The sequence below is a fragment of the Paroedura picta genome, chromosome 5 (assembly GCF_049243985.1).
Source record: "Paroedura picta isolate Pp20150507F chromosome 5, Ppicta_v3.0, whole genome shotgun sequence".
In the NCBI taxonomy this organism is placed as follows: Eukaryota; Metazoa; Chordata; class Lepidosauria; order Squamata; family Gekkonidae; genus Paroedura; species Paroedura picta.
The window spans coordinates 80765087-80789559 of NC_135373.1; the positions used below are offsets into that span (position 1 = coordinate 80765087).

Genomic DNA, 24473 nt, shown 5'->3' on the forward strand with positions numbered 1-24473 from the left:
CTCGATCTTAATGAAGCTTCCCCTCCCTCTAGCAGGCGTCGCGACGCCTCCAGGGTGACGGGCGGGTCTAGGCCACAGCCTAGTGCGCACGCGTCAGTTCAGGCCGGCGGGGTCCAAAGAGAGAAAACGCACCCAGGAGCCATCACATCACATTCCGGTTAAAAGCCTCCGCATGAGTGGCAAGATTACACAGGGGTTTTTAAAATATATATATATATATATATATATATATATATATATATATATATATATATATATATATATATATATATATATATATATATATATATATATATATATATATATATATATATATATGGACCCTGCAACGGATCATGGTAGCCCCTCTGGAGCTGAAACTTCTGCCCCTCTCTCCCATTCATCTGGTCAACGCTGGGAGCCTGTTTAGTCTTTTAAAAAGCCAAGAGGATAGCCAGATTTGGGGCGAGAATGGGAGAGGCGTACTGCAGAGCCGTTATTGAGCATATAAAACCGGTTCTCTTTACATATGAACACCGAAGGACAGTGGGAAAGCTTTAAAGCAAGAGAGTGATGCCTTTCAGGAGTGTCTAGAAAAAACAGATCCAGGTTGGGAAACTCCTTGAAATGTGGGGGTGGAGCCTGGGAAAGACAGGGACTTCAATGGGGCACAATGCCAAAGCATCCATTTCATCCAGGGGAATTGATTTTGGTAATCTGGAAATAAATTCCAGGGGATCTCCTGGTCCCACCGAGAGGGTGACACCTCTAGCGCAGGAGCCTCTCCAAACAGCTTTTCAAAAGCGTGTCCCTTTGGGGGAGCAATGCTCCTCATCTCAGAGCATTGCAGCATAAAGGAAGACCCAGTAAACTACACTTCTGGGAAGCCCAATAAGACAAAAGTCTTCCCTGGAGAAGGGAGAAATATGAACCCTGTCAATATATACACATCTGTTTGAATCCCCGTCTTGTTTCAAGCATATTTATTTGGGGATCTGACGAATGTCTATAAAACAGCTCTCTCCCTGCACATGGAAGCCGACGCCAAGTGCAATCCGGAACCGGAACTGTCGTTGGAGAGCCATTAAGCCTGCAGCCCGCGGGGCGGGGACCGGAGAGCGGCGCGTGGGTAGGAAGCGGCCGCGGCGGCTGTGGAGGCAGGAAAATGGCGGCGGCCGCCGCGCAGCTCAGCGACGAGGAGCTCTTCTCCGAGCTGAGGCGACTCGGCTTCTCCCCGGGGCCTGTCACCGAGAGCACCCGGCCCGTCTACCTGAAAAAGCTCAAGAAGCTGCGCGAGGAGGAGCGGGCAGGCGGGGCCGCCGCCACTAAGACCCGGAACAGTAACAACAATAACCCGGCGGCGGCGGCGGCAGCGGCGGGAGGAGAAAGCGGCGATTTGGGGACGAGGCTGCCCGGCACTGACCTTCCCTCTCCGGCCCGGCCGGCTGCAGGGGGGAGCGGCCGGGCCCGCGCAGCTCCCCTCGGCGGCGGCAAAGTGCTGCTGGGCTTCAGCTCGGATGAGTCGGATGTGGAGGCCAGCCCCAGGGGCCAGGCTGGCGCCGCGGCGAGCCGACGGGAGCGGGCTCCAGCCTCGCGCCGAGACTCGAGGCCTGCGGCTGCCCTCAACAACAGCGGCTTGCAGCCTGAGGCGTCGGCCCGGAGGAAGCCCCATGCCTGGTGGGGGGCGGTGGCTAGACGGCCGGCGGTGCCGCCGGGGACCTGGGAGCCAGCAGAAGGCGCCAGGGACGGCGAGGAGGAGGAGGAGGCCGCCGCCGAGCAAGAGCCGCAGCGGTGCAAGAACCGGGCCGTGAACGGGAACAGGTATTTGACCTACGGAGGCTCTGGGAAGAGGGACAAGTATTCGGACTCCGAGGAAGACGACGAGGAGGAAGACGATGAGGAAGAGGCAGCAGAGGCGAAGCAGCAGGTGTGGAAAGAGGAGTCGCTGGCCCGCCACTACCTGGCCCGGAGAAGCCTGAGCAAATCTGCTTCCCCATCTGGCGCCCGTAAAGGGGCTGCAGTCAGCGATGGTTTAGAGACCTGCCAGGAGCCAGGTACTGCCGGTGGCCTTTCACTGAGCGACAGGGCAGCGGTTGATGCTTCTGTTGCTGTGGATAGGAGGAGAAATCAGGAGGAGGAGGCGGAAGAGGAAGAGGATGGAGCAGAGGCAAGCAGAAGAGGTGACTATTCGGACTCAAGTCCGCACCTCCCCAGATACCGCTGCGGCTCTTCTAAGAAACCCCATCCACTTTTGCTGTCTCCGCTACTTGCTGACTTGGACAGTAGCAAGATGATGGATTCTTTGGGCACTAACAGGAAACCAGCCAACAATCATGTCCTCACAGGTGCAGTTGGTGGCTATGGTGTTGAACACGGGATATATTCTGCTGCCAACAGCCTATCTCAAGGTGCTACCACTTCTTCATCCTTTAGAATAAATCACTCCAACCACACAGGTTCTAATCATATGTACCTGAAAAACACTTACAAACAGAAGCTCTCAGAGCCTGAGGAGGATCTGTTTCAGCAGTTCAAGAGAGAAGAAATATCCACCACAGGAGGCTTCAGTGCTCATTATCTGTCTATGTTCCTTCTAACTGCTGCATGCTTGTTCTTTCTGATACTGGGACTCACTTACCTAAGAATGAGAGGTTCGGGAGTTACTGGCGATGTGGGAGTTGACAGTAAGTATTAGGATATGGGGCCGAGGTCTCTTACTACATACTTGGCATGACAAGTAAATGGGTGAAAACTAGGAAGTCTGACTTGCTGGTTGACTATAGTTTTCTATTTCAGCAATAAGACTAGGCATTGCAACCATTTATTTCTGTTACTTAATTATTGCCTCTGCCATGAAAACGCTAGAGGGCGTCACCCCAAAGGTCAGACATGACTCGGTACTTGCACAGGGGATACCTTTACCTTTATATGTAGACTTGCTGTGTTTACTGATATTGTTAGTTATTCCAGGAAGGCCCATGACCAGGTGGCTACTATTGTCCTGGTGCTAAAGGGCTGTGTGCTTGATTCACTTGTTACAACAATATAATTTTACCTTTTTGCTTCCCATGGAGATGCTTCCCATCTTGAGGTTAGTGACAGCTCTGGTGGGATTAAATGAGTTTCAAATAAATCTAGAGTGTTAGCTAATTCACTTTCTTGTAGGAGCTTGCTTCACGTGTTTTCAAATGATTGACACTCGAGTTGTGTGGATTATAGCATATAAAATAGTGGCTTGGATCCCATCTAAATTTTCATGTGTGCAAAATTTTTTGCTATTTCCCTGTTCCAGTAGGAGAACTTTGATCCTGCCTCTAGCTATTGGGGATGTCCTCCACCCCCCCCCCCCCAAAGAGTATTTGAGAGGCTCCTATGGGAGAGAGGGAAACCAGCAAAATTTGTCTCTGTCCTATACTTAAGGAAATTCTAGGTGGAATCCATTGTGATCTGCATGCAATAAATTTATTCCTGCCTGAGAAAGTTATGTGTAAATTTGTGATGTTATCAGGTGTGTCCTTGATTAAGGATTTGCTGGAATAGCGTCTGGCTGTAATTGCATGTTATTTTTTGTTATTGGTGACCTAAAATTAACTTTGTTATAAGGCATCCAAGTGGCTGAAAGAGCAGAATAATGGTAACAAGAAAAAGTCTCAGTTCAGAGGAGAGGGAACAGGGCATTGAACATTAAGAAACATGGTTTCCATTAGTTAAAAGTAGTTGGGGCAGGATGCTGTTTTTGGTTCAGTACCTAGTGTGCTCTACATAAATAATTCAGGAAAATAAAGCAAATACTTCAGGGTTTTTTTTAATGCTTATTTCCTGCTTGAAAAAGAAACACTGTTTACAGGGTTTCTTTTTAGTTCAGTGAGCCTTCTGAACTGTGGATTTGAATTTTTTATCTTGATGTTTTCTTCTATGTTGATACTTTTCTGCTGAAAAAAAGATGTAACACGGTGAGATTTTTCCCCTGAGGAATAAATAGTAGTCCAATAGCTTCTGAAAATATTCTTGTTAATAGGAAAGCATGGCTAAAAGATTGTCAACCCTGTGTGTTACAGTTTTACTTGGTGACTAAATATTGACAAGCTAATACCTGAAACCTGGATCAGAATATAAAACCATCCTTCAGCCTGTGTGTCTTAATAATTTTGTTGCTATGGATAATCTTATTATCCAGGACAAACAGAAGTACCAAACTACTGGTGAACAAGATCTTGGAATTGTGCTTCTGTATGCTGGTGATTTGGCAAATGGCTATTAAACTATTTTATTTAGTTCATTTTGACTCTGCCTTCTTCCCCAATGAGGACTCAAAGCAGTTTGTCTTTGTCTTTTCTGTCATTTTTCCTCACAATATTCTTGTGAAGTAGGTTAGGCTGAGAGTGTGTGACTAACTCCCAGCAAGTTTCCATTGCAGACTGGGGATTTGAAGCAGGGTCTCCCAGCAGGTCCTAGTCTGACACTCTAATCACCACATGGCACTTAGAGAACATTGAAAGTATCTTGTTTCTTTCCTTTCTGTGCATCTAATTTTTAACTTCTACTTGTGCATAAATTTGTAAAGACTGTAATTTTATAAAGGATATGTTCTTGATTTAGAACATGCTAATATGTGTAGCTCATTAAGTGAGGTTTTACAGCACTATTTCTCAAAACGGCATCTGTGGACTCCGGGTGTTTTCCAGTCCTTTGTAAGCACAGAGAACAAACTGCCCATATGGCTAATGGGGAAAATGACAGTTTTGTAGAAATGGGGGCAGAGTCTCCTTGCCTCAGAGGAAGGAGATGGAAGCTGCTCTCCCCCCCCCCCGTGCCAAAGATGGGTGCTTGTGGAGCTGCCGTCACCTTCAGTCAGCAAGGTGCCTCCTCAGAGCAATGGCTGGGAAAAATGCTGATGGACTGATTGGTGTCACTTTTGATACCAAATGATCAGATCCAAAGTGGGATTGTCAGAGTCGGTAATCTTAGGTACTTTAGGTACAATGCTGAATTGTTCCATTCTGGTTCATAGGATTCAGGGAGGAAAGCTCTATTGCCATATGGTACTCTATTGCCATATGGTAGTTTTCAGTGGAATGCTGGACGTTCTTTTTGTGTGTGTGTAATATTGGTCATTCAAAACACTTTGAATGTTTTCCATTCCCCTTCCCCATCATCTTTCAGCAAGTTTCTGGCTGAAAGTTATTAACTCGTAACAGCTTCTTGCTATCTCTGGTGCACAGTCTCTTCTAGTCAAGGGATGTAAAAGATTAGAACTTGGGTTGTGGATTTCCAAATTGTGACCCTACAGTATCAGCCACCCTCTGAGATTTAGTCTTGTAGGATATATACAGGCAGCAAATCTTCCTGAGAAGAAAGTTTGTGATTTTTCATGGCATGCTTTTGAAGGGGCTAGAATGAAGAGGCAGGCTATGCTAAACCGCCTCTGGACTTCTTCTGGCATGAAAATCCTATGAGGAGGTTCCGTATTATGTCTGTGTCTTGATAGCACTTTACACCACAGAGAATGGAGGCCCCCACAAGGCATACATTGCTTGGCATGCACTTTAAAAAGTCGATGTCAAATAAATGGCAAGCATCAAAGAGAATGAAGGGAAAGTCTTCAAGGCAGCTTGTGAAAAATTGTAAACCAAAATGATGAACTTCATGATGCTGAATTTCAAGAACTAATTTTAGTTCATAGTCTAAATTTTTAGGGTTGTGCTTTCATAGAAGCTATATTTCCACAATTCTATTTGTGCAGTCATTTTTCATATTTTTATCAGGATTATGAGAACTGTGATAAGGAATTTAAATTCTATAAAGACACTGAGTTTGTAGAGTATATTGCAGCTAATTTCTAAACATCTGGAGTGCAATTGTAATTTCAGAGATTTTTGCTTTGTCAGATTAAACAACATAATCCTTTTGGGTGTGGTTAATTTATACTTTTCAGGGTTATCATGTAGGAGCTTAAAAGTACTGAAATTTGTATGAATCTGCTGTCTCTGCAGTTAGCATAAACATATACTAAAAATTATAGAATGCAGTTTACAAAGCTTTGGCCACGGAACTGCAGACAGTTGCTCTATGATTGCATGTTATAAAAAGTTTTAAAATTGTCACTGAAAACCATGACTTATCCACGTAATTTGTATTACTACTTACCTAGTATCCTGAGGACATTATGCACCTCTTTTCTTTTACTCTGCATTACTGAATTGTAAGAGTGGGAAAATCCTCAGCGTATGTTGGGCATGTCATTTCATAAATTATATTGTGTGCAGGGGAAGAATCTATTTTCTATAATGTATAATTTTGCCCTAAATCTTCGATGGGATTTAGTGCTTTAAATGTGAAGGGCAACTTAACACATTGCTAAATGCAGTTCCTTGACAAATTTACCTGTAAACCTGTACGATTTTAATGTGTGCATCATTTTTGTGTATGTGCATAAAACATCTCCCATGCTTTAATATCTTGAAGATATAATACCTATACAGGTTCTAAAGGGTTTTAAAAATAGATGTATGGACTAGAATCCCCAGGAGTATCATTGAGAGGGGGACTGCAGTGAGATGGGGAAACAAGGAAGATGCTGTGTGAGTAGAACTCATAAAAATGACCCATTGGATCCTGGCCCTATATTTCTGTTGAGCAGCACCTGTAATTTCCTGCAGTGTTTCACGTTCTTGTGTTTGGCAATAGTTGAGTGTACTTTACTACTCTATTTGGAGTTATGTAGTTACGTAATTTATAGTCCTTCATTCTCACTGGGACTCAAGGTGGATTACACAAAAGAAGTCAGTACAATCGATAGGGTGGGGACAATAAACAATACAATAGAATTTGTATTGTAGATATCTAGAACTAACCAGAAATCTGAAAACAAAACTGAAGCAAAGCATAAATGTCAACATGTGAATGGATTACATAGGAATGTGTTTTATAAAAGATAACATCTTGATCTTATGATTTAGCCATTTGGGGGCAAGTACATGAGCATGCTGCGCGAGGCCAGCAGTGGGCTGTTCTGTTCAACTTGCTTCTAAATGTAGAGAGAAATATACTGCAGTTCCTTGCTGGCCCAAGACTGTGCTGGTGCCAACTGCAATATGTAGTACTGAAGTCTACTGTGTTGCTGAATTTCTGAATAATATATAGTAAAGTACTTGGGGTAATTTCACATAGGAATTAATAGTAACATGCCAGCATTGTCAAAATGTATACAACTGTACTTGCCTTCCAGGGGAAAAATTAATTGCTCTTAAATGTTATGGTTGTACTGTCACATTTAGTATTAATACTACAGATTTTGCTCTTCATCATTTTTGAACGTAAACAATGGATGTTTTCGTCTTGACATGGTATTGATTGCTTTGATAAACATTTTGTTTTAAATATTGGTATTGAAATGATTTTGTTTATTTCTATTAATAGATAAAAGTATGTTCACAGAAGAATTACAAGTAAGTATATCTTTAATGTCTGCATTAAGAGGCAAAGTCTCTTGAAAAGTGTGGAGACATCGGTTTACATATTTCTTACGTAATTTTACTATTAGAAATTTGTAGCTTGATAACAATTATATAAATATTAGTATTCAAGCCTGCTGCAGTCTAAAATGCAGCAGGCACTAGCAGCATAAAGGGGGGGGCGGGAAGCAGGCCGCCAGAGGTGCGGAGAAGCCTCCTGCTCTCTTGGCCACCTCCCAGCCCTGAAGGCAGCGGTGTGGGGTCGCCTCGGCCTCGGGGCCGGCATGCATTCTGCAGGCTGCAGGTGACTGCTGTCATACCTGTTGGGCGGCGGCAGACATTCACATTGTAGCCGTTGGCGGGTGCAGGCCCTCTCAGTGCCCTCCGTGGGCGCCTCTTCCTCCTCACTGCCTGCCGCGGCCAGCTCATCGACAGTGGTGCACTGCTGCAGCTGGCTTCTCGCTGCTGTGGCCAGCATCTGTGTTCCACCACTGCCACTCAGGTGGAGTGGTGGTGCGTCACAGATGCGATGGCTCGAGCAGCCAGGCACGTCTGCAGACAGGGTGACGGAACAGTGAGCGGCCGGCCACAGAGGGTGGCAGCTGATTGGGCCAGATTTGAGTCCGGACACTCACCAGAGGCCAGACGCATTCCATCCCTCGGCCATTGTAAATATTAAGAGGGACCCATGGGTAATATTAGTTTTGTTGCAGAGTCTTGTTTGGTGTGACTCTGGAGTAATGACTTGGCTATATTTTAACATTGGGTTTGAATCCCTTATTTACCCGTTCTAAAATTGTATTGTAGAGAAGGAAATAAGTGAATTGGGAAATCCTGTTTACTTTAGACTAATTGTATTTTGAATATTTACTCAAGACACCTCTGAACATGTAACGTGAGGTTCATTCTGCTTTGCTTCTAATATAGGTCATTTTTAGTCTGGCACTTCAATCAAATCTACTCTGTTGAATCCTCACTGTCTTTGGCAGAATGGATTGCTGTAGTCCTTAGATGGAAGAGGCTTGTAAACATTACTCCTATATCCAAATATAACCTAAAGTTTCACATACTCTGATTGTGTTCTTCTTTGTACCATTCTGAATAGTGGTAGGTGATAGGTCATAAGACATACAAGGAAAACTATGGAGCTGAAAGTAATCTAGCACTGTAATCCTTAGATTTACACCCTTCTAAGTTTAATAACGTAATTAAGCTTAGAAGTAGTTATCTGCTTAGTGACATCTAACCATAGGGTATTCTTTGGTGTTCTTGCTGTTGAAATGTAATTTAACAATTGAGTGGTCTCACATGTGAGAGTGGGTTTCTCAATGTTTGTGATGCAATATTAGTTTCTATTAATAAACAGTACTTTAAATGGTTTTAGTATTTGCTAATTAGCTGCTTACATTTCTAGGCAAATCTCATGAACAGCTTATACAAACTTCATGATAAGTTGGCACAAATAGCAGGTAAGATTGGGTTTCCAAAGCATGCACCTGCATCCATAGAACAGCAAGAAGTATTTGTGGTGATAGGCAAATGTTTGTTCTTATTGCAAGTACACTATGATAATAGCTGCTTAACTTAGGTTGATTAAATTGTTGAAGTAGTTAGCAGAATGTGCTGGGGAACAAGAGTCTGATAGGAACAGGGGGAATTTATAACAGTTGCACTCATAGTTCATAGGATCCAATCCCCTCTAATTCCACAGTGGCGATACACTAGATTGAAAATATTCCTGATACTAGTTAAAAAATAACCAACTACTTCTGTAAAATTTCTGTATTATATTCAGAATTCACTACTATAAAATATAAGGGGTAGTAACAAGTACAGTATTAGACAAACTGTGGAATGGTTCTTGCAATATTATTGTTGAGTCTATAGCAGTTCTCTTGTGTTTGATTGTGCAGGAAGTTGTCCAAGTTTTTGTTTTAAACAACCACTTGTCCAAGCAGAACAAAAGGCACCTTAGGACTTTGTTTTTCCTCCCATGTGCTTTACTTTTGCATGAGGTGTGTATGGGCTTTCCCTAAACAGATAATACTGTCTGTTTGCCAGAGATCATCTTTGGATCCAGGTTTCTTCAGTTCATTTGAAACTTTAATAGCAATTTTTTTTTACAGGTGTTTGGGACATTGTGATAGCCCCACAGACTAATGGTGAGCGCTTCAGCGCGGTTTGGCCACCCTGATGGTCACTGAAGTCCCAGGCGGCCAGTGCCATGGTACAGAGAGGAGGGGCAGCAGTGGCGTGCCAGCTGGTGGCTGCACGTGGGTGGCTGAACTACGCAGAAGCGCTCACCCCTACCACAGACCTATTTTATTCAAGTATAAGTTAAATTTTTGTATAGTGACCTATCTCATCAAACTGGTAGTATTATTGAAAATGTACTTGTGTCTGGAAGCAACATTATTAGCATGGTGCTGCCTTAGTGGTACTTAGTAATGACTTCATAAGCTTCTGCCTGGTTCCTTGGCCACAATTTAAGGTTCCCCTTTGTTATAGATTGATGGGAGGTGGAATCAGGTTTGATTTTTTACATTTTTGTGTTCACATACATGTAAAATACTGCAGTGATAAATATGATAGCAGTTATTGTGTATAGCCAAAGGCTATTACAACCAATTACTATGTCATTTTGAAAGTGAAGAACTCCAAACTAGGAAAGGCAAGAACAGCCTTTTTCAACCTTCTGAAAGTAGAGGTATACTGAATTATTTTTTTAGGCTTCAAGGTACCACATAAGTGATGTCAAATATGCAAATAAACATAAAACCAGCCCCCCATCTCCTCACGCTATCACACTTTGCCTGCAATGTCCCTCATATGCAAAATAAATAAATAAAAATTGAAATATGCCTCGCCCAATCAAGATAGCCCCAATATGCAACAAAAGACTCACAGGGCCTCTTTGCCCCCAGCCACAGGGGAAGAAGCAGCACTGCTGCAGAGGTAGCTGCTGGCTTCATGTGGCCACTATCTTGGAATCCCCTATGCTGCAGTACATCTGAGGGGCTCTTGATGGACTCTGGTATGCTGGTTGGAAAACCCTGGGCTAGAATGAAATTTGTTTGCATTTTTCTTTCTATTGTGAAAAATTATATCTTCATTTAACTCTTTTTGCATTCAGTTTCGATTTCAGAATTGTTACAAATGAAATTAAATGAGCATTTGCAGAGCCCATACCCTGTGGAACAATACCAAGATCTAATTTCTTGTGTGTTAAAAGTTTTAAGTAGTACATCAGATACAAAAATTCTAAAATGTTGATTCAGATTTATTCATATTAATGACCTGAAGCTCATACTTATGATGTGCACCTGATAGTAGAGATGAACTTATATATAAACACAAACTTTATTTATGTAGTGCTACATCCTAAAATTATCTCCTTCAGTTAGTTACTTAAGAGAGTAATTTCATTTTGGCTATGTGTTCTTTAATATAAAGAAATAATAAAGAGACAAAAATATTTAATTCAACCAGGAGATCATGAGTGTGGCAACTCCGGCAACAAAGGTCTTTCCATCCAGGAGGCAGCTGACTATTTAAAAGTAAGCAAGTGTTTACCATTAAGTGGTAGCTACTTTTATGTAAACATGTTTATTGAATTTGAATGGCTTCTAGATGTACTATACTTGTAAAACTGAGTTTCAGTAGTATATATTCATATATACATAACTATGTAAAAACACGATGCTAACCAAAAGCAAAAAATGTTGTAAGTGGAAGAAAGAAACAGTTATTTTGTTTGAATGCACTGTTTTTGTTTGTGACTAAATTAGGGAACATAATCTGTAGCTTTAAAACAGTGTGTTATGACATCTAAATTCTGGTAATATTCAACAGCAGTTTCCAAGCATGCATTACTGGAGACCAGAGAGCTTTTTTATTTTTATCTTTGTACAAATGTGTGTATGCTGACTGCTATATAAACAATTATCTTGTTTTCCATTGTATATGTTACTAGATTCTCATTTTTAGATTTAAATGATTCAAAAACTAGAAGGATGGGAGTCCAAAACTATGTTTTCTTCTTTGTTTTTAGAGTTTAGGTCCAGAATATGAAAATGAGATAAATCAATCACTGCAGTGGATTCTAAAAAGTGGAGAAGATGTTGGCATAAAGTAAGTTATTTGTTTCAGTTTTGCTTATTCTAAAAAACACCATTCCATTCAGACATTATCCTTAAGTGAACAAGCTGCAGGTGTGCACATGCCCTTCTTTCCACTCTGTTTCGTGTTCAGTGATGGTCATAATTTGCAGTAATACTGAATTGATGCACTATGGTTAGTGAGTTAAATTCCAGTTGGAAATGATAGTTTTGAAGTGAGTTTCTGGTTGTGGTCTCAAGGATGTGTGTTAGTCACAGTTTACTGGCTTGGATTCGACAGTAAACTATAGGGAACTAGTACCATTTTAAAAATGGACTTTAAAAGGGGCAGGCAGGAGGGTGCCTGTGGACAGTGCACAGCACCATAGAGCATTGCCAGCAGGCCTTCCCTGCTCCAGTGGCCTGGAGGCTTCAGAACACAAGGGCTGAGCCACCAGGGCCAGCATGGCCAGCCTCCCCCGTCTTCTGCTGGCTTTTCCCTCTCCAGAGTGGCAGAGGTTGGTGGACGAGATCCATGATTGGCTTTCAGTGGGGGACTGCCCTCTCCCTATTGGGGGCATTCCCCACTGAGGGCCAATAGGGCCAATCTGGTAGTGTGTTATCCATACACAACCCAAATATTTTTGCAGCCTCAGATGCTGATGAAAAAATGCACGTTCATGATTTTCCTGAGCCTTGACTTAGGTGATCACTGGAATTGAGCCACAATTATCATGAAAATAAGGGTTTGGAATTTTTTTCCATAGGTGTGTTGGCTACAACTCTGATGAGGAATCCATAACTAATACAACTGATGTAAAGTATCTGGTATCAACCAGGCCACAGATGTCATTTACGTGTCGTTTTCGTCGTGCATTCATTACTGTAACATGTAGATCATTAATTCTGTTTTTAGGTGAGTGCCCCACATATCAAAGTTTATACTGGATATAAAGTCTTAATGGGCAAGAACAATGTTTGCAGCAAAGTGCTTAAGACAATGGGAATCTACTGTGAAGTATGATACAGTATCTGAAAGGAGGAGGAATATGCAAACCATGTTCTAAAGCAGGCTTTCTCAACCAGGGTTTCATGAAACCCTGGGGTCTCTAGACAGCTCTGGAAGGGTATTCTGGATGGGTGGGAGTGAATTAATTGTTTTTATAGCTTTTTAAAACATTTGTCAGGTGATATGACCATATTCGGTCATGTCAGCCTGCCCCACCCAGTGGCCAAAGATGGGCTTGGAAGGGATGGGAAGGGGAGGGGCCTCAGTTTGGCATGTATGCAGCTATGCTTCCAAACCATATTCTGCATGATCGTGCCACTTCTGGGGTTTCTCAAAGCCTGAAGAATATTTTAGGGGTTTCTCAATAGTAAAAAGGTTGAGAAAAGCTATCCTAAGTATTTTGTTTAGGATAGGCAGGGATGTCAGAATCCTATTATGCACTGTATACTTCCTTCATTACAAAAAGATAGCATAAACTTCATTTGGTAGCTTCAAGGGCATTATTCATTCATACCAAACAATGATTACTGTGTAGCCACTCTAATCTAATCTAAACTATGTATAAAGCAGAAGTTTGTGCATACCTTTCAAAGCAGTGAGAGAAAAGATGCGATTATCATTTCTACTATTCCCTATTTAGTCTCAGTCCACCTGAAAATATTAAACCAGTTCTAGGCTGTTGGTGAATATAAATTATTGCATTATTTGGTCAATCTATGAATCTTAATAAATGTTAGGTGATTTAACTGTCTTTTGAAATGATTTATCACAGGTATAGGAATTATTTGGGCAGTCTTGAGGTATATGAAATATCGGTGGTCTAAGGAGGAAGAGGAGACTAGACAAATGTATGATATGGTTGTAAAAATTATAGGTAAGTTTTCAAAATGTACTGCTTATTCCAGAAAATAGCTATATGTACAATGTTTTAATTTAAATCATCTTGCATAATTTTAAGCCAACATGTTGAAAAATTCAGAATTATTCACAACCAGTAAAAAAGCCCGCTGCAGTCTTGAATACAGCAGGCACTAGCAGGGTAATGGTTGGGGGGGGGGGAGGCAGTGGGCGCATGGAGCGCTAGGGCTGGGAAGGGGCGGAACGGCTTCCCCTCCCTCTCACCTTCCTCCGGTGAAGGTGGTGGGGCTGCAGCCTGGGGGCTGGCGGTCCTGGTCTGGGCTGGTGGTGGAGCAGCTCCACTCCTATGCTGCAGGCTCACTTCCGGCTTTGCTACTTCTCTGCCGCCACCTTGGCAATGCCTCTGTTGCTTCTCTGGCAGGGGTTCTGTTGTTTCTCTGGCGGCAGCTCAGCAACACCCCTGCCACTTTACCAGTGCCAGCTCACCGCCACTTCTGTGGCACTGTCTCACTGCCACCTCAGTTGGTTCTCTGGTGCTGCCTCGCCACCATCTCTGCCACAGCATTGCCGGTGATTCTCGGTGACGCCATTGCTGCCGGAGGCCTGGTGGAGCAGCGTGCTGGTCAGGGGTCGGCAGCTGATGGGGAGCGTGTGGGCGTGAGGCTGGGTGTGTGCCTCTCGGCAGGCTGTTGGGGGTGGACGTGCCACAGGCTGGCCCAATCCAGCTGTGGCCAGCTTTGCTAGTTGCACCCAGATTGGCCCCTGGAGCAGAAGTGGTGTCCGGACACCGCTCCACCCATAGTGGCTGTTTGTAATTACATAGAGCCACTATGGTAAAAATTTGAATTTTGAAATTACTTTGGCAGATCTTGATGGATTTCCATTTATCTTAAACACAAGTGGAAGAGTGTCCAAGTATGTGTATGTGTTGGTATTGTAGAGGCAGAACATTGGTGGAAGAGGCTTCTCAAAATTTTGTCCTACTAGTTAAGCCACCTCTTATTACATTGGCATTCTCCCAGTGCAGGAAGTTGCATCTGTGCAGCTGGTTGGCTCTGATCCTAGATTGTCAGCTGCCTAGAGCATTTCTTACCACACCTTTCAGGCTCATTCAAGAGGACTGTATTGGTTGCACTGTCCTTAAATACTTGTAATCACATTTACAAATATAATTGTTTTCTGCTTAATTTATTTTAACTCTTTTAGATGTCTTAAGAAGTCACAATGAAGCATGCCAGGAAAACAAAGACTTGCAGCCATATATGCCTATTCCACATGTACGAGATTCTTTGATTCCACCTCAAGACAGGTATGGGACGATTAAAGTGTACCCAGGGTAGGCCAATTTATACAAATGACTTAAACATCCATGTTTTAACTTCAGTCTGCATTATAAGAGGTATAGTGCTTCTAATAGTTACTAGAACAGAGTAGTATTGTTCTTAAAGGTACTTGATTTTCTTTTTGCTCTGTATTTAAGGAAAAAACTGAAGAGAGTGTGGAATAGAGCTGTTGATTTTCTCGCTGCAAATGAATCTAGAGTTCGTACAGAAACACGAAGAATAGGTGGTGCTGATTTCCTGGTTTGGAGATGGATACAGCCATCTACACCATGTGACAAAATGTTGGTTATACCATCTAAAGTATGGCAGGGGCAAGGTATGTAACAATGTACTTGTATTCTGTAAAATATACCAGTTATAAGTTGTCGAACTTGGCCTGTGTCAGAGAAATTTAATCCATTACACATTTCACGTTTTATTTAATAATGCTTCTTAAAGTACCTAAAAATTTTAAATACATCAACAGATCTAGTAAGTTCTGAAGACTGGGTTATTTTCAGCTTTTTACATACTGTGTGCATATCCTTTGACTTTGTGTTGTTTTTTGTGTTGTAGATGCATGTTGAGTGCCTAACTTGCACAGTGCTCTGGTGTAATTCCACAATTGTGCTGCTGCTACTACTACTATTACTACTACTACTACCACCTTGAACAGTGAATGTGCACATTTTGGGAATAACTGAGGAGAAGCTACCTCAAACATAAACTTCTGTTCAACACTGAACAGCTAGTTCCGTTCAAATGTGTCCTCTGTTAGCATATGGTTCACCTGTATCAAAGAATGGAACTAGCAAACATGTCCAGCTATTTTAGTTGCAAGTATTCAGCAAAGTTGGCAGCCACACATGGAAATCCTACAGCTACCTAGCAGTGTTTGTATTGAGATGCTGTTCATTAACTCAAAACAATTGTTCTCAAAACAATAAACTTGATCTGTGTGACCTTGAAGATAACTGCAGTGTTGCCTGAATTAAAGTTAAGTGTGACTTACCGAAATAAACAATTTCAGAATCCCAGATTGTTCAGTGAATTAAAACATCTCGGGTTCCCGTTGTGGCAAATGTATTAGCTTAAACATGAGTCTGCCTCAGTTATGTACATTCCAATTTTTAGAGCAAAAGGACACACAGAGGAAGATGACTGAACCTTCCCCCCCCCCCGCCCCAGGTATACCTCTGTTAGAGTGCAGCCAGGAATAAAGTGATGGGGTGAGGTTAACAGCCATTTGCTGTTTGCTGCATAAGATGATCTCTGCATCTTATATGTATTGCAGGCCTCATCTAGCTTGAGCCTCAGGTTTGATTCACGCATGTAGGTGAATAAAATAGTTAAACAGGACAGCACCACTTCAGACTTCTTGAGGAATGGGATTTTGCTTTCCCCATGCTTCTTTACGTAATGCCCTACAAATAGAAATCCTGCATAGCAGGCTAAGGGTGTAGAACCTGTCTCCTTGCTGTACTATGTAGTGTCTTATATGAAGGAAAATTCAGAATTGGAATATTCCATTTACAGTTGGATGTGAGGGCGATCTGGCTGCGACATCTGTCACCCCATTGATCGCCAGGATTGATTCGGCTGATCTGGATGGCTAGGCGGGTGTCCCCTACCTCCCTCACCGCTCTATGTGCGTCTCTCTTGAAGCTGCACACTCGGTGGAAGGAGTGTACTGTTCTTAGGTCAAGATAGCTGCGCGTTCCCCTGCTAGAAACATTTACAGTTTGTAGTGGTAGAGTCCATTTTCCATGGGATCCAAGCCTAGAATTTGGCCACCAAATTTAATTACATCTATGAATCAGACCAAGAACCAGAACCAAGCATGTATACCCTTTCTTGGTTGTAAATGCTAATAGGACTTCCAAGTTAACATTGGTGTTGACTGTTCCCTTTTATAGCTGCATAGCAGGCATAATCCCTTTTTTCCTAGCTTTTAAATTAAATAAATATTTATCGCCTTTGGTTTTCCACATTATACTGTAATTCAGTTTAAACTTTTGCTTCACTAAAGTAGCTATTGAGGAATGAGACTTTGCTTCTCTTTATGTCCACACAAATTTTGTTCTAAGGGGTCTTAGTGGGAGGAGGGAGTTCCCAGTTCTGTCATCAAAATGGGTCTATAAACTACAAGCCCTTGTATGTGTTTGTATTCTGAATTTGTTTTCAATCTGATTGTACTTGAATTTGAGTGAAGTGTCACTGGTACCTGATTCTTTAAACACTGCAGTATCATGTGCTAAGAAAGGATGTGTTTGGAATGGAACCTGAGGCAAATTACCATAGTAATACCTAGTATTTATATGGTGCTTTCAGTGTTCAAAGCATTTCACACCAGACTTTGTAAATGTAAACTGTAAAGTCATTTGTGTTATGGTAAATGGCAGTCATTGATAACTTTGGTTATATAATGGGGCTGCCTTGCAAACTCCTTGATTTATTTGCCAACCAAAGGATGCTAGCTATAGCTCCCCCCACCCCCCATTAGGACAGGCTTTCTCAATCAGGGTTTCATGAAACCCTGGGGTTTTTTGATGGCCCTGAAAAGGTTTTCCAAATGGGTGGAGTTAATTAACTTTAAATATATTTTTACTATTTTTAAAGCATTTATTGGGTGATATGATCATATATGGTCATTTTGACCTGTTCCCACCCATGGCCAGTGATGGGCCTGGAGGGGGTGGAAAGGGAAGGGGCCTTAGGTGAGTATGTACACAGCTATGCTTCCCAACCATATTCTGCATGATTGCACCACTTCTGGGGTTTCTCAAAGCCTGAAAAATGTGTTAGGAATTTTTCAATGGTAAAAAAGTTGAGAAAGGTTGTATTAGAATGTTGGTGTAATACAGTGGCCCTTGTCCTTAAAAGTGTAGTGGTGTTACAATAAAAGCATAAGTAAAAACTTAGCAAGGAATGTGTGCATTGTTCATATGAATTTTTAAATGTGCCAAACTTAGCTCTGAGAATACAAGTTCATATACAGTTTTCATCTTAGTTACGGGTTAAGGAAAATAGCGTACATTTAGGTTTCACAGTTGCTTGGTTTAATTAGTTCTTTTGTGCCTGGCATTAATGAGTGAAATAAATTGTTATTAGTCTGTTGTGAAGGATGTTTCCTCTATAATATTTGTGAAACTCCCTGGGGGGGTTGAGCATGTCCACCCCCCCAGAGAGCGTCTGGACTCAAAAGCTGGCTGGCCCCTCAACGCACCGTCCTCCCTCCAGCTGACGGCTGTGCACAGTGCCAGCTGGAAGCAGCGGCAAGAAGGAGGTAGCAGTGCCGGCATTGCTGCCGAGCACCCGCGCATGAGACCGCGGAGAGGAGGCCACACCACTGCTGCACAGAATGTGCCAGAGATGCCCAACTGCCGCCAGCAGCCCACCTGGCCCCCAGGCGAAGGAACGCCAGCTGGAACGCTGCTGCCTGCTCGCTGCGCCACTTGGCCTCACACACCAGTCCCATATGCTAGTGGCAGCGGCAGCGGATGTGTGCCACCCATGCTGAAGCACCAGTGTCGGTGGCACGTGGGCGGTGGTGGCAGCGTGACTCCACAGCCCAGCCCAAGGCTGCCCTTCCCCCAACCCACCTTATTATTATTATTATTATTTAGATTTATTTCCCGCCATTCCCCATAGGCTCGTGGCGGGTCACAATAGTCCTATCCCCATTAAAATACCCATCAAAAGACTTTAAAAACAATCCCAACATGGCGGAAGCTCTCATTATTCCTATCCCCTGCTATCAGAGAGGCAGGGAGGGTGGGGAGGAGATCTAACTTATTAGGTCCGGGGGGGGGGAATGCTGGCACTCATTCGCTGACCCCGGCTGGCCCCTCAACGCACCGTCCTCCCTCCAGCCGGCGGCTGTGCACAGTGCCTTCCAGGAAACAGGTGAGCGCTGCCAACAGGAGACCCATCCAGGACTCCTGGAGCAACCTCCCCCCCTGCCCGCCACCACACACCCCTGCTAGCGCCTGCTGCATTTGCACATGCAGCGAGCTTCTCAGCTAGTATTTAAATTATATTTGAACTGGTGTCCTCTTTGCTACATAAATACTACTATGTTTTCTTCATAGCATTTCATCTGGATAGAAGAAATTCACCTCCAAATAGTTTGACACCATGCCTCAAAATTCGCAATATGTTTGATCCAGTTATGTAAGTGTCTTTTTTTCCTTCACATTAAACAACCAAACAGATTTTCTGGCTAGAAGTTATAGAAGCACAAAGGAAAGCAAATATATTCACTTTTTTGGCATAGGATAATGGCACTTGGGGGGCAAGGCAAGGGGAGGAGATAATAAAATTGCCCCTTGGAATTTGCAATTGCTGCTTGTCTCTATATGCTTTCTGTTGAGAATCTTCTTCACAGATTTAAATGATTACTTCGTCTAAATGCTTCGTTTGTCAGATTAACCTTTGTCTAAAGGGTTTTTTTTGCCTACCAAAACTTTAGGATACAAGAGAAACAAATCTAGAGCCAGGCTTGTTGCCTTAAAATGGGAACATGTAGAAAGCTGACTTCTTGAGAGTCTTGTTGGCATTGCCCCAACCAAGGGCCAAAACTACTCTGCTAAAGAAAAATTTGTTACAAAATGAAAGAAGAATAATGCTTTATAAGGAAGTAGTAGAGCCAGTTTTATGATGTCCAAGAAGTCCTTCTTCATAAAAAAATAATGAAATATTTCACCATTGGAAGTGGTGTACTTCCCATGTTTCCTGTCATATCATAGCTAGTACAGAACAAACATATTTTGTTTGTCTGATCAAACTACCTATTTATTTGGAGTTAAAATATATTAGGTTAAATTTTTTGAAGTTAAAAGTCATGATTATGAAATAATTACTATTCAGAATTTTTATTTAGAAGTTTTATGTCTTGCTCCAAAGTCTGCTTGAGGTGTAGGACATCAAAATAGGATATATCTATCACCTTTCTTTATTCTTATTTTCCTCCAGAGAGCTCAGACATATGGTTTTCCCTCCTCACAACCATGAATTTGCATATAAGAAAAGCAAATTACCCCCCTCCCCCCCCCCAAAAAATTAGGTAATTTAGAAAGGAATAATAGAGTTTTGCTCAGAAATATAGTTAGATTTGAGTCTTGTAGCACGTTAGTGACCCGCAAGAATTTCAGGGTATAATTTCAGGGTATAAGTCAGAGCTTCCTTCATCATGCAGTTGAAGACAGTTTTCATTGTCAAAAGCTTATACCCCGAAATTGTTGGTTTGTGAGGTGATATTGGACTCAAATCTAATGGTTCTGCTGCAGATCATCTTGGTTATCCTCTGAAACTACACAGAAATAAGTCTTATTTAATGAGGTTTGCTCCCAGGAAAATTGTCTTTTGTATTACTTTACCCTGTGACCTGTTCACCAACTGCTGTGTAAACCATTTGTAAATGGATTAGCTATTCTTTGGAACATTAGTTATCAAGAATACTCACTATTTTTCACTATAAATGAACAAATATGGCTTTTATTTGAACCAATGAAAAGACAATTGAGTCTTAGCTTTGCTACTTGTAGGCTACTTGAGATCCATCTGGTGTCAAGCATGTGAGTCATTGTGGACTCATAAGTCCATTTTGGCAGTATGCTTGTGAGCCATTCTTCTTCTTCCTCACCACCACTTCCTCTTCTGTGGCTAGCCATAGTTTGCTTTTCATAGTAGATGTATTTCTAGCTTGGGGCAAAGTGCAAGCACATAATATTTGAGTGCAAATGTAACAAAGGTTGGCAGAGCAGACATGGTTCATTTGCATAACAGCAGATTATGGTTTGGTGTTTTGTCTGAATTGGATCCATATCTCTTAGCTGCTGGCTTGCACCCTCTGTCATCACAGCGACTCCTGTCTCACTGACAGACTATTGAAAGTGTACCCAGGGCTACTATTTTACTGCTTTCTAGTTAAGACTATTCTAACCTTTAAGAACAAAAATTGACATACTGGTTTGTGGCTTTTGTATGTGTACCTTAGGGAAATAGGTGATCATTGGCATTTGGCTATTCAAGAGGCAATCTTGGAAAAATGCAGTGATAATGAGGGAATCGTTCATATAGCCGTGGACAAAAATTCACGTGAGGTAAAGCTCATTCTTAATAGTTAATTCACAAACTAAACTTTGTTATTAGACCTTCTTAATCCAAGACCTTTGTTTCCTTTCAGGGTTGTGTATATGTCAAATGTTTGTCTCCAGAATATGCTGGAAAGGCTTTTAAGGCATTACATGGATCTTGGTTTGATGGTAAGAAGTTTAAATTTGTGAAATTCAGGAAGTTATCTTGAGTAGCAAGAGTAGTTGGCATGTAGTATAAAGATTGCAGGCCTCTTTTTTAAAATGTATAAGCTTGTGCAGTGTTGTCTTTTAAAAATCTTTTTAGAAATGTAAAGTCTTACATATTATTGTACCTTACTGCAGGGAAATTGGTAACAGTAAAATATCTACGGCTAGATCGATACCATCATCGTTTCCCCCAGGCTATTACTTGCAATGGTCCTTTGAAGCCATCAAACACACACATGAACTCGATGTCGCATCTTCGTCTCCGGACAGGCACAACTAATTCTCAGGGAAATTCCTGAGACGTTGCTACTAGAAACTGCTAACTTGCCACAGGAATACTTCCTGTCTGGCCCCGTCTTCCACTTTTAGTACTTTTTTTTGTATGTAACGTTTTCATTAATCCACGTTCCTGAAATCTCATTTTTCAGAATGTCTGCATAATGAGGCAGTAATACTGAACTAAAAGAACAATAGCTCTTTGAAGTTTATTAGAGCTAAAGCAAACAAACTCATTCTTTTGCATGACAAGTGTTGAATTTATTAAACATTCTCAGATGTGGCTGTATTTTTGCACCAACAAGTGTTTGATAACAATCTAAAAGCATGGAGATGTACGGTATTTCCATAATTTCCTGTGAAATAATCTTGTGGGTCTTTTGTAACAAAACCACCTACAGTTAATGATGACAAATGAATAGAGGTGTTTCTGTCTGGTCTTTGGTTGCTATTGCCATAAAAGCTTTTATCTGTGTCAGTCTAGGGATGGAAACAAATTCTGGTTTGATGGTTACAGAGGAAAAATCAACTTAATGCAGATGTACTGATTTTGTATATAAATGTAAATGCTGGTGGTGGCAGCAAAAGTAATTTTGTTTTGTGAGGATGTCTCCATTAAAGCAGTGAATAAGCTTCCTGTTTTATTCATAACCTAATGTTTTATATATATTTGGCTGTACCATTACATAAAGGTCAAACAGCCAAAACACCTTGAAGTATTAGATACAAGTTAAATATCTTTTATAGGTTTTATATTAAAATATCTGGTTATGATTTTATGTGAATGGTCTGATATTGTAATTGTGATGATGATGGACTCAGAATTATGTGAGCAATAAAGAAGCAATTGGCAGGTACTCAAACACTTTGTGAAAAGCTGTTATTTATTATAATAAAAGGAAGGCAGTGGCAACATACCACTGGGGGAATAGACTTTCCTATATGGTTTTGCTACCTAGACATGTAAAACTAAAAAGATGCACATATTTTGGAAAAACTTTTGGTTGTAAGAGCTTAGAAATGCAGTACATTTACATGAAGAGTTGTATATGTTTCTGTAGAAAACTTGTGCATTGTTTACACCTAAAACTAAAAACCAGTTAAACATTGGCTATAATTCCTGTTGATGCAGCATAATTTGTCAATCCAGTTGGATATTGTATAGGTAAAGAGATGAGAAACCAACCAGTTTAAGATACATTTATTAAAGCCCAGATTTATTGTAGATATGGATCTGCAGCATGAACTTGCACAAATAATGCACGTTTTCTTAGTTAAGTGAACATGATGCACACTATTCTGCAACGGAAAATCCTATTGTGCCTTACCTTTGTGCTTTTTGTGGGCAACATGTTTAATAATGGAGGGTTTCTTATCTGGAAAAAAACACCTTAGTTGGTTTTATGTCTTGGATGCTAATTATGTGTAATATAATCAGCCATGCAAAATTCTACTCGCCAAGAGCAAGTGCATATTTTTGACAAAGGGAGTAGATTTTTGTTAAGTCTGGTAGATTTTTCATTACTATATACATATACAAATGTGTATAATATACATTTATATGTATTATATGTATATAATCAGAGTTCGCTGTATTTGTGCATCATAGTGATCTATTGACTTGATCTTAGTAATCATCTTGTGATCTGTTGCAAACGTGAATGTAAAATTAGTTGTGGCAGTTTAAAAGGTTGCCTTTTGATGCAGATGCATCTTCCTTGCTTCTAAACTATTTGTAAACACTGTACATTTATTATAGTAATCTGTACTATTATGCAGCTTATTTTGCCTAAAAATGTTGACCAATATTCCTTCCTGCAAGACAGATGGGAATGTGTATAATACCTTGGACACTGAGAAAGTCAGATGTTTGTAATTTGTCATTTGTCCTGTAAAAACACAAAAACAAACCAAGACTAATTAAAGATTTACTAGGGCTTTTTATATATGTGTCAATTTTTAAATGCTTAAATCTGGTATTCATGGCAAGTCCTGTATTTGTGTGTGTATGGGGGGGGGGGTGACACACATGGAAGAAAGGGTTGTTGTGTTCAAAGCTACACTGCTGGTCTTCCGCAAAGCAGAGGTGGCTTTCTTCTTAAAGAGTCTCTGTTGCTTTCTGCTAGATGCTTTTAAAAAGAACTGCAGAATGAGGGACAGCCTTGTTCTGACAGACTCAATGCAGTTATCAAACCAGTAATAGTGCTTGGGGAGCAAAATTGTTAGGTGTTTGCAGGAAGCAGATGTCAAAACAACACTGCAAAGAGCTCCAACCTCCCTCTGAAGGACAGCAGCTTCATTTCTTTTACACAGGTCTTTGCTTTCCCTTTGTTGACTACAGGTAAGGGAAGGATGAGCATATGTACCCTAACCACCATTCTTTTAAACTGCCTTCAGCTCCCTAAGAAAGTTAGCGTGTGAAGAATGTACCTGCTACTTCCAGTCATTCAAAAGGAATAAAGTATTCCAGTGGCCACTTCATGTCATTTAACATGTCATGTCACTAACAAATGGAAGTATTGAATTTTAAGGACTTGCTGTTATAAATTACAATTAATTGCAATTAAGTAAGAGTAGTGTGAAAATTCAAAATGAGTTGCCTTAGTGAAGCAATGTAGAGATACTTTATTTCTAAAAGGTTTCACAAGAGTAATAGAGTTACTAGTTAATGCAATTTAAAAGTTGTGCTTTGAGTACACAACGCTGTTAAAATTTGTTTCTGAGGAAGTTGATAATATATATATTTTTAAAGAAAATTAGTTCTGAAAGTACCACAAAACCAAACCTTTAAAGATTATCCTTCTAACTATAGTTGAATTGTTTTACTTTTTGTTGCTAGCCTTTCATGTAGAGCATTATGTGCCACTTGCACCTTTTAAAGTGAATTCAAGGAATGCAGGAACAGAACTGTCTCCACCCTTAAAATGCTTGCCTCTTGGTGATTTTGACAAGAAAGCTGATGTACCACAGGTGCTTCCCGGGTGGTTTTGGTAGCTTCCTGGAAGCATTTGGGTCCCGGGCCTTGGTCTGGAGGACCTAAGCATGCTGAATTTGTCTGGGCAAAGGCAGAGCCAATGCAGCGCTGTCTCCTCCCCCCTCCCAACTTGGAAGCTGACCAAGCGGTCGGCTGTCAAGGGGCAGGCGTGGAGTTGGCTGGCTTGTCCGTTGCTCTC

At 41.4% G+C, this 24473-nt stretch overlaps 1 protein-coding gene across 2 annotated transcripts; it reads left to right on the forward strand.

Moving 5' to 3' along the window:
* The first annotated feature begins 1028 nt into the window (after positions 1-1028).
* Positions 1029-23244, forward strand: LEMD3 (LEM domain containing 3). 2 transcript variants are annotated; one of them, XM_077338708.1, is made up of 13 exons: positions 1033-2663; positions 7399-7427; positions 8848-8902; positions 10923-10990; positions 11485-11564; positions 12298-12446; positions 13312-13413; positions 14604-14706; positions 14878-15056; positions 18811-18892; positions 20718-20823; positions 20907-20985; positions 21160-23244. In XM_077338708.1, the coding sequence occupies exons 1-13, from the start codon at positions 1145-1147 to the stop codon at positions 21321-21323; spliced, it is 2715 nt and encodes a 904-aa protein (XP_077194823.1). In that variant the 5' UTR covers positions 1033-1144; the 3' UTR covers positions 21324-23244. The 2 variants fall into 2 exon arrangements, with proteins under 2 accessions (XP_077194824.1, XP_077194823.1); XM_077338709.1 differs by lacking the exons at positions 18811-18892; positions 20718-20823; positions 20907-20985; positions 21160-23244 and adding an exon at positions 15296-18800 and having other exon boundaries at positions 1029-2663.
* Positions 23245-24473: the final 1229 nt, after the last annotated feature.

Bases quoted from the DNA above. Each gene is read 5' to 3' on its own strand.
- LEMD3 (XM_077338708.1), top strand. From the start codon at position 1,145: ATGGCGGCGGCCGCCGCGCAGCTCAGCGACGAGGAGCTCTTCTCCGAG. The intron at 7,428-8,847 runs GTAAGTATATCT...TTACATTTCTAG, and splicing joins TGTTCACAGAAGAATTACAA to GCAAATCTCATGAACAGCTT. The intron at 20,824-20,906 runs GTAAAGCTCATT...GTTTCCTTTCAG, and splicing joins TGGACAAAAATTCACGTGAG to GGTTGTGTATATGTCAAATG.